Below are 10,957 nucleotides of genomic sequence, written 5' to 3' on the forward strand. Positions count from 1 at the left end.
AGTATTAATATTTGATAGAGGGTAAATTGGTAGTTTCATCTCTTAATAATCCTATTTATCATGTAGTCATAGGCCCAAAATAATGTTCCTATGCCCCAAATTAGCCAGGTAAGTTTTTGCCATGGAGCTTTCATATTATTTTTATGTTATTATTTAAATCATATTTGTGTTATTATAATTAAACATTTAAATCATATGTATTTTGAGGCATTTCATTACCAGGGCATTTTCCTCCACCCAAGTATCATACGCAGGGTCCGAAATACTTCGTCTCCATCCAAGTACAAGCTTTCCTTTACAGGCAGTGATGCCAAGCAAGATAATTTGTACCATCCAACTTACGGGATGTTATGTTGTCATTAGAGTATAAGAGGATATAGGTGTTGAACTCCTAGAATGAGGAATATTGTCAGAAGTTCTAGACATTGATCTGTTGTTGCTAAAAGAAAACAACACTTCAAAGAAAAACCAACCTAATGATCCAGAAACAGCTCGCTGATTCTCCAAAAACAGCAACTGGTTCTTCAAAAACAGCTCGCTGATTCTTTAAGAAAAGGATCCAACGTAGAGATCTAAACTACTATATCTCTTTTCTTTAAGCTACGGTTAGGGTTTCTTTCTCTTTGAGCTGAGAAACCATGTGTTAAAAGAGGGAGAGAATTCAAGAGTGTAAATGAACCATGTGAAACCTTGCTACAGTTAGGGTTCCCTTCTCTTTAAATTTCTAACTCTTTGTAACGTTCCAATTTTATCAGATGTTCCTGAAGGGACCTTCAAATAATTGCAACTTCTAAACTTATGGGTGGAAGATAAAATCCGGAACTATTACTCCACAAGAGAGATACATAAGGCAACAGCCATTCCCGAAATCAACGATGTTAATTGGATTCCCGTACTTCTAAAACTAGACTTCCCGTTGTTCATTTCTGGGAGTACTCCTGCAACAGCAATGTAGATAAACCCACCGGCCGTGAATCCCTACAAAGAGAAGTATTTGTTTAGTGTCTCTGTCAAAATGACCATGATAAAGTTAAGCAGATAAGTAACAGTGCAAAGACTGCAAAAATTTACCTCAATCAATGATGATTGACCTGGATCTTGGCCCAAGAGCAGAGCCTGTGAAAGCAAAAGCATGCAATCTTCAGTTTGTTCTCCTTTGTTTCTTAAAAAATGTTAAATTAATAGACAGAGATTAAGAGACACACCAAAGCAGTTCCTGCTAATGCTACAAGAGCTGACAGGAAGTTGAAAAAGAGAGCTTTTGAGACGCTGAACCCTGATCTCACCAAGATTCCAAAATCACCGATCTGTACACAAGTGTAAATTAGCGCACAGATAAAATGCAAACCCACAGAAAGAAACCAATTCGATCTAGACCTTTTATATATATGACGGTTTGGTTCCTCAGCAGTCTATTGGCTGGAGTGAATTACAGACCCGAAGCAGGGGTCAATTTGGTTCTGAACAGCATACTAGTTGTTCAATTATGGTTGCATTAAATGATACCCTGAAATTAGTTGTTCTGACACCCTAAACAAGTCTTATTTGTCATGAAAACCTATACGAAGTCGGTTACTTACTTGAATAAGACACTAGATCATTTTCCATGAAAACCTATACAAAGTCAGGTTACTTGAACAAGCCAGTATCGACTACTTTTATTACTCATACAATCAAGTCTACAGCAGATTTCTCAAACTCGCGGATAGAGGTGTGGGCGCATATAGAACAGATTCTGTTCAAGTTAAGGTCGTAAAATTTTCAATAGATATTACACGCATGATCATTCACATCAACGAAATAACTTGAGTGTGAAAAAAACCTCTTGAGGAAGCTCGTGCGCGAGTAGAAACAGAGTCCGGGACCATCCACCCACAGAACCATAAAGCAAGAAAGCACTTCCTAGAGCCATTCCATCAGTAAAATTGTGCTGCAGACACAAATATTTATTGCTGAATAATGATGAAAAAATAAACTGTGGTTTTTATGCTAACACCAAAAGATGCAACTAGATATAATGAACTTGTAAGGAAAGAATACTTACAACACCATCTGAGAAGAGATTCAGATAACCAAAAACCAAGTTTGATGGTGATGAATCAGGTCCATTATTAATGTTTGTCAATTCTGTGTTTACAGTTGATGAATCTGCTCGAGATTTGTCATCCTTACTGACTCCATTCCTTTTAACTCTCTGCATAAGGATATCAACAACTAAAAACATTTAAATAAAGTAATCTCCATTCCTTAATCATCATTACTTAGACCTTAACGTGATAATAGCTTCACCTTATCCTGACAACAGATTAAACCCTAGCATCAACATGTTCTACAGCTCATAACACAACACCATATATACCAACACAGATCATTCCATTTCGATAAAATTCAGTAACAACCATAGCTTTATAGAGCATACGTATTCCATCTCTACAGCTTTAGCAACATTATGATCAGTTCTTACTCCAACTGAATTGAAAAGCATCATCAAAAGAAGAAATAGGTAAATAACTTATAAGGTATTTAACTAAGACTTCAACTTCTGTTCCATCATGCTTGAGTAATGATTAAAATGCTTTTTTCTATTTATTGCAAGAGGTAAAAGAGAGTTCTTGCCGCGCTTGCTAATGTCTCTCTAACCTTTCCATCATGAGTTAGAACGACACCTCATGGCTACATAGGGAAGCTCACTACTTCACTAGTTATGTTTAACTTAATCTAAAATCACTAAATTAGCCTTAAGCGAAGTCTTTGGTTCATGATTAAACCATAATCCGGATAATAACTAATCTGCCTTAACTTGAGCAATCAAAAATTGTTGTGGAAGCGACACAAAGCCAACAAAGAGATCAGTGTTACATATTTACCTTATGAATACCAGGCCCTGTTTTTGTAGGTTTAGCTTTATTATTATCAGATTCTCCATCCAAATTTTTCTCTTTGGCTGACGTGCCCAGTGCATTGACCGACGGCGTGATAGCATCATCATCATCCTTCAACCCGTTGCTGCTCTTATGGTGATGACCATGACTCCATACACTTGCTCCTCTAGAATGCTCTTCTACATATCTCACCACCTTCTCCACCAACAGAAAAAGTACAATTCCAGCTGAAACGGTCAACAAACTACAACCATGAACTCTGGATTGTGTTTCAGAGTTAAGTTTACAGTACAGTTAGTGTTAGAAGTAGTCTACCTAGATATTTTTACCAAACCCTAATGTGGGAACAGTTACAAGTTGTAACATACCTAAGTATATAAAAGGAGGCCTCTCCTATGGGTGGAAACACACTCTTTCAACCACTCTCTCTCTGTGTTGGCATTCACCCTACAGCTATTTTTGGTGAAATTACAGGTCTTATACCCACATTGTCCTTTCTTCTTTCCAAATTTAGATATTGAAAGGGAATATAGACAAGTCTTTTTCGTAGGAAATGAAAAAACTCAGTCTCAAAATTTCTCTCTTAAATGGTGACCATGCACGATTCACTTTCAAGATAAAACAACATAATCACGTGACAGAAGAAAATGACACAGAACGACTTACACAGTACGGAAATTCCGACGGAGAGATCTTTTAGTGAATGTGAATGTGAATGTGGCTGATTTCCAGGATGATCGGAATGATTATGGTCATGGTCCCCATGGTGTGAGTCAGAATGACTGCCTCCTATGAGGAAAAAAAATGTAACGTGAGACACAAGTTCTCTATAACATTTGACGCCGACAACTTATATATCAACAATCTGGAAAATTAATATAGCAGACGCATTCAAATTTCTCCTACTGTATATTGACATGCGGTGAACATAGAACTAGTAAAGAACATAATCAAGCTGATGTATTTCAATGTAACATTTATGTGGTCTTAACATATATGTATTATCAGTTTTTTTCTTTCAAATAACCAATTTCATCAACTTTATCGTGAGACAATTTAAGTATTATAAAGAAATTTATCTGAAACTAGTAACTTATACGTAGGGCATGTCTAAATATGATAATCTCAAACACTAAGCATCAATCTGACCCTGAATTGTGCATCGTTTTCACTGAACCATTCTGAACAAATCAATGCAAGTACATAGGGACTTGAAAACTACCATGACGGAGGAAAAAAGCTCACCAAGGAGTGAGAAAAATATTCGTAAGAAACTCAGGACAATCGATAGAAGGATACAGATGGTTTATACTTCAACCACTGTGCCTCCCAACTAAACTAATTGGGACCAGGCAAGGTGACATAGAAGCATAGTACGGTGGAGATATCCAGACTTATAGCCCGATCAGAACCAGCCTGGATATTGCACATCATTTGGTTGAGGTTGTACTTGTAACCATTTTGATCTACCAAATGCACTGCTTATGTTTACGATAACAATCTTGACCCATCGGATTATAAAGGTAGACCTTTCAACCAAGGTTGTACCACAGGAATTTTAAAGCTATATAAATTAAATTTAGGCCTCATACGGTTCACAGGAAGTTTCACATAGACTACGAAGTTCTGCTTCTAAGGCGCATGTGATATGTAATATGCTTTTGGTCCCACAGTAATACACACAAATGTTTTGCCTAAATACATTATACATATTAACCAAATAAGACCTTCCCTGAATGCTTCTATAGACAAAATAAGATCATAAATGTTAAATTGGGGAGAACGGGATGAATCCTCAAAAATCTTGGCAGATCAGAAATCCATGCTTCCTATCTGGATTAGGTAGAGAAAATTCCTACACATAACTAATCTAGGTAACCAAGCAGTAAAAAGTACCTCAAAAGACTAACACATGACACATACCTCTATGTAAGAAATCAATACAAAATATCATCAAAACTAAATGCATATCTGATCCATATAATATGATTAATACCAAATGCGTGTGGCAATTGGTGAAGAAAGGCATCTCCCAGCATAGCTCCTGCCTGCAACATCGAAATCACGGGCCCAGGTTATGCATTGGCAACGAAATGTAGAGCTTGGTGAAGTTCAACCATTTTGCATCAAAGAAACAAAAAAAAAAAAAAAAAAGAGAGAGAGAGAGAATTGTGTTAATTAAGTGTTAAAAATTGTAAATAGAAGTCCAACTCATAAATCTAGTGATAACTGTGTTCTCTTGTTATGATTTCCAGATAATTCTATTTCCAACTGTCATATTCGTAGTTTAACCAAGTTGCGCAGTATGTTAACACCAGGGATAAATCTGTTTCAGCATATGGTTAAGTTATCATCATGCTAGGTCTAAGTAATGGATAATGAGAGAGCTGAATGTCCAACACCCTCAACTTGTAAACCAGTTAATGAGATGAATTCTATCCACGGGCCTATGATGAGTTAGGAATCAGTGCCCTAACAGTTAACAAATAAATCATTAAAGAGAGATTATTAAATGACCAAACCTACTTTGCATGATGTGCCTTTTCCTTTGACTCCCAAAACAAAGGAAAAGGATATGTTTGATCTTAGTCTTCATTGAAGTGTAAGAGAAACGCATGCTAATGAAGACCACACTTACAAATGATTTAATCGAGGCCGGTGAACATTTCAAGAACCTATAGAGAACAAGTTGATCAAAAGATGACTTTAACTAAGCCTAGCAAAGAAGTAACAAAACTGAGAACATATATCAGTTCATGTCACTTCTGACATAACTTACATCATGTCACTTCTGACATAAAAAACAAAGATGAGGGTATGCATTTTTTCTATAAGTTTGCAACAAGTATGCGTCTGTTGTGACGAAGAAGCATCCAACGATCAAATAATTGATGAAAATGGACAAATTATTCACAACACGTGAAGTGTGTCAAATAAAGAGTCAGGTCTATTGGACATAAAAGGTAAAGAGAAACTGCAGATCAAAAACACCAAGAAGAATATAAAGCATCTTACCCCAAACGCAGCTAATGAATCAACAACTATCTTGGATGGTTTCCCTTGAACTGCAAACAGGTTAATATTATATCCATAAGTAGGTAAATTCATGTAAAGCAATGCATTACTGGATTGGAAGATTACCATCTTCAAAACAAAGAATATCCTCAAAAGATGATATGATGATAAAGCTACTTACACAATATCACGGGTAAAATAATCAGACAAATAAGGGAAGCCATGCTCACCAACAAAGAGCAGCCCATTGCATGAATCCAAAGACCTGGCATATCAGTAAAGCTTAAGAAACAGTAAATAACCATCATCGGCACATCGAAAGGAAAATATTAAATCTCGTTCTATAAATATTATGTCTCAGCAGCACAAAACGATACAAAACCTTGTCATCATATTACATTCTTATCCTCACTTGGTATAAAGAAACCTCTAGTTTGTAGATTAATTTAATATGAACAGTTCGACATTTGGAGTGAAGGAGGTGAGAAACTTGAATGACTGCCTCTCTTCCTTCTACTTATCTTGGTCCTTTGCCTAATCTTCCACTTCATACAATGTGAACTATGAATTCTTTTTTTGTTAAGAACAAAAATAGCAATTCATTTAACTACAGAAGACTATACAGTAGAACAATAGTTGTCGATAAAGGAGGCGTAGATTAAACAATTGTAATATTTGACAGCAAGCAGATGACAAAAGGTAGATAAATTAAGGGTGCTAATAAATAATTTACAGCAAACGATGTAAGGGTTCAAAGAATATGACATTATCATTTTCAGTGGTACTTAATAAATCTCCATGTACTAGATAATATAAGGATGTTTTTTGAGAATCAGATCTACATTAAGCATTCAATACAAACAACAATCAGGATCAAGATAAATCATAAGAATCTTAAAACAGCACTAGGAACTTAAAGGATGGTAGAAATTGCACGAATTCCTTGGATATTTACACAGGCCCACAAAAAAGCTAATATAAACCACCAAGATTCCAATACAATAAGAATTGAAGTCTTAAGATTCACAGCCAGTATAATTCGAGGATAACCCAGCAACAACTCACTCACAAGCACTGAATTTCTCATCAATTTCTAGAAGTTAATCAATTTCACTTATTTGACTATAAATTGCTCAAAACTGAGACATAAATGCAAGGGTTTCTCCATCAATCATTCATATGGATGGTCCTCACATATCAATCAATAATGAATGGGATCAATCCTGTAATTTAAGTGAGCCTTTCTTCAAATAGCTGAGGTAAGTGTCTACTGGTGTGTATTAATATTTTCTCAACTTGTCTCTCTTTCATAAGGAACATTAAAACTATAACAAGCCTGGAAACAAAATCAGCCAAAAACTTATCAAATTGAAAGTATTTGAATTTTATTTGGTACTTTCCCCTTCTTCCCCACTCTCACTAACAGATTTCTTCTCTTAAAGCGTATGGAAATATTTACATAACATAGAAATGGAAAACATGCACTCTATTATTTACTACTAAATTAAGTTCTTCCCATACATTTACATCTAAACACATAAAATAAGTGTATTTACCCAAAATTGAAGTCAACCAGATAATACTCAGGACAAAACTTTCATGATCATGCTTAAAAATATTAGAGTCAACATATAAGTTAACGAATTCGAATATCATGCTTAAAAATATAAGAGAAACAAAGAATTTCTTCTCGGGATAGAAAAAACTACCCAATCCAGAGAGCATTGAATCACCAGCGATTTTGTGGTCATGGTCATGATGTGAACCAAACCCATATAATTTGAGATCCTCTTCTTCTGCCAATTCCTCGGGAAGCTTTGATTTGGATCCAAGTAAACTCTCACTGTGTTCATGATGATGGTGGGGGTGTTTATGGGTATTGCTATGGCCGTGATGATGAGCAGGAGATTCACTATGAGAAGATCCGGAACATCCTTGGTGTCCAAAACAGAGATTGAAAGATGAGATTGAAAATAGAAGAAACAAAATTGACAATCTCATTAAACACGCCATTGTCAACGACTACACCTTATTTAGGTTTTCCCTTTTAAATAGTAGTTGGCTTGGGTTTACAAGTTCCTTCGACTGTAATGAAACAGACAGCAACTAAGAAGACTACTATAATACCGATAATAACACCGAACGTTAGTACGTCCATTCTTTTATTTATTTTTGTTTAAATACTGGAAAATAAAGTAATATTATTAAATTTTCTGCTATATATCTGCAACATTTTCTGCTGTGATTTCTGAGTATGTCAGTATGCATCTAACAACGAAGATGAACCCTAAACCAGTTATATCTATTTATTTTTGGAAACCGGTGATTCGATTTTACTGAGAGAAATGAGGCTGAGACCTTTGTATTTATTAGGAAAATGTACAAAACAGTCCTAGTATTAGGATCCGGTTCACAAAAGCATCATATTCTTACAAATTATTAACAAAATGATCATACTTCCATTAAAAAGAAAGTTAAGTGGTGATTCACAATTAAATATGTTAATAAAATTACCTATTTATCCTTCGTATTTATCTCTTCATACACAATTTTAATTTTTGCTTTCATTATAATTTTTTTGACGGTGGTGCTATTTGTAGGTGGCGGTGGTGCCGCTTACATATCCTTACACCGCATTCAGGATCGTAAAACCGCATTCAGGTTCGTTACACCGCATTCAGGATCGTTACACCGCATTCACCCAAAAGGTTCACCGCTTCCCCTTCGGGGTTTAGCAGAGATTCTTAAGCTTCCACCAACACCACCACCGCTTCGTCACCACCACTTCAACCAATTAGTTAACTAGGAAGGGTATTTTGAGGGAAAAGATAACACTGTTTTATTCAAAAGTGTTAAATCGGATGGAAAAAGACTATTTTGTAAATGAATTACAAAAGTATGATCATTTTGTGACCGAATTACAAAAAGTATGACCATTCTGTAATTGACCCTATTTATTATGATTGATCCTTCTATCTATTTTTTATATCTACTTATTTTATGAGATAGGTTCCTTTCACACTTTTATCACACTATCTACCATGTTGGACGTCATATTTGTGAATAAAAACCAAACAATGACCAATTTGAAGTTAATATTTTGAGGATATGTTCATCTTACCAAGTTCTACATGCCTACTTAAAATGAGCACATTCTGAAATATAAAACCTCACAATCTACTGGTCTTAATTTTGACGGTCAGAAATCAGTTGATTTTCAACGGTTCATTTTCAAAGTAGTATATGGTGTGGTGTTACACGTCAACGAATATGCTCATTTTCGATAGGAAAGTAGAGCTTCGTAATAGTAACGTATCCCCAAAATATTACCTTCAAATCCGTTACGGTTTGATTTTTATTCGCAAAAATGACTTCCAACGTGTAAGATAGTGTGATAATAAAAATGTGAGTGATCCCTCCTTTCTATCTATTATTTATATCTACTTATTTTCCGAAAATAAGTTATATTAATAAACGGTTAGGGTACGATACTAGCTCATTACAAGTTGCCCTTATAAGATATGTGTCGCACCCCGCCCCAAATAGATACGAGGAAAAAAAATTATATTCTATGAGCTAAAGCAAACTACAATACTAGCTATAACTATGACAAGATCAATATGAGCTAAAAAAAAAAGGTAAAACTATGTCAATAATTCTTCTTCAAAAACATACAATCTTTTGTTCTCGTCGGTATCCAATGAATTGTCCTCTAATGATGGATGGAAGTATGTATGTCACCACAAATAAGTTATGGAAGTTGAGCGTCTTCACTCATGGTAAAACTATCTAGATGTGGACCTAAGTCCTTCTAATACCATGAATGATAATGAATCGTGACAAAGGCTTATACAGGATAGAATAGTCCTTTTAAGGATTTAGAATGACAGTTTAGGATTTAGAATGATGAATTTGCTAAAACAAAATTGTATCTCCAAAAAAATATACTCCCTCATTTCCTTTTTAATAGAATGATTTTGTTTTTAGAGAAATTTAAGGAAATTAAGAGAACTAATCATTGAAAGTGGTCCTCATGACACTTGTCAATAAAAGAAGTGAAGTGAAATGGTCCCATGACACTTGTCAGCAAAAGAAGTAAAGTGAAATGGTCCACATGACACTTGTCATCAAAAGAAGTTAAGAGAAAAGTGGTCCCAGAAAATTAAAGTAACATTTGACTTTCCCAATTAGGAAACCAGCATATTTTTTTGAAACATTTATTTATAGAAACCATTATATTAAAAAGGAACGAAGGGAGTAATTGTTTTATACCCTATGTAAAATTGCCACATTTTGAGCTAGATTGTTGTCTGGATCGCCACTTAGGCTTATCATTCTAATCTACCAACCAGTCAAGGCCGTCGGTCATAGTCAACTCGATGGTCAATGTAGACAGTCAACATCAAATGGTCAAACCACTCCAAGTTTTCTCGGTCCGCCGGTCAAGTTTTTCATGCCTCATCCACGAGCTCACTTCGTCCATCTGATTATTCTCAACTTAATCCGCCGACCCAGTTCGTCCTGCCTCATTCCGGCCTAGTTCGCGGGACCCTTTCCATCGTTCTGTTTAAAGCCAGGCATCTGTGATGCCAATTGATGTTCCAACCAGGTTGTCATCCAACCAGCTCAGTTTGTCAACCATCCATCCAGCCTACTCGGTATGTCGACCATTCTGTCATCCCTGTTTGTCAGTTCGTTCTGCAACTGGTTAAAGTCAACATGTTGTGTTAAAGTAAAAGTCAACACTCATCCGGGAAAGTCAAATACCGTCAGTCAAATCTGCTGACATGTGCCCGTTTTCACTGACCCGAGATTAGTAACCTAGACAAAGGTTTTGGAAATCTCTGGATTGCTTGTTGATCATGTCATTGCAGGTAAGCCCTGAAATTTTTTCAGATGTCTTGTTGGCAAAGTTACCACAGATGAATTTTATCTCAGGAATGAAGGTTTATCATATAAACTCAATTGTATAAATAGGGGGATCTGAACCCTAAAAGGATACACTCAAATACACCAAAAACCCTACCGGAGTGCAGAAAAACCATTGTATCTGGTAAATC

At 35.7% G+C, this 10,957-nt stretch overlaps 1 protein-coding gene across 1 annotated transcript; it reads right to left on the minus strand.

The window, feature by feature from the left end:
- Nucleotides 1-674: 674 nt before the first annotated feature.
- Nucleotides 675-8,222, minus strand: LOC113298064 (IAA-alanine resistance protein 1-like). Its single transcript, XM_026546723.1, has 11 exons — nt 7,607-8,222; nt 6,079-6,162; nt 5,898-5,947; nt 4,879-4,930; nt 3,549-3,671; nt 2,868-3,109; nt 2,045-2,194; nt 1,823-1,930; nt 1,206-1,307; nt 1,072-1,116; nt 675-978 (listed from the first exon to the last, which is right to left on the minus strand). The coding sequence occupies exons 1-11, from the start codon at nt 7,908-7,910 to the stop codon at nt 826-828; spliced, it is 1,413 nt and encodes a 470-aa protein (XP_026402508.1). The 5' UTR covers nt 7,911-8,222; the 3' UTR covers nt 675-825.
- Nucleotides 8,223-10,957: the final 2,735 nt, after the last annotated feature.

The sequence above is a fragment of the Papaver somniferum genome, chromosome 7 (assembly GCF_003573695.1).
Source record: "Papaver somniferum cultivar HN1 chromosome 7, ASM357369v1, whole genome shotgun sequence".
NCBI classification, from domain to species: Eukaryota; Viridiplantae; Streptophyta; class Magnoliopsida; order Ranunculales; family Papaveraceae; genus Papaver; species Papaver somniferum.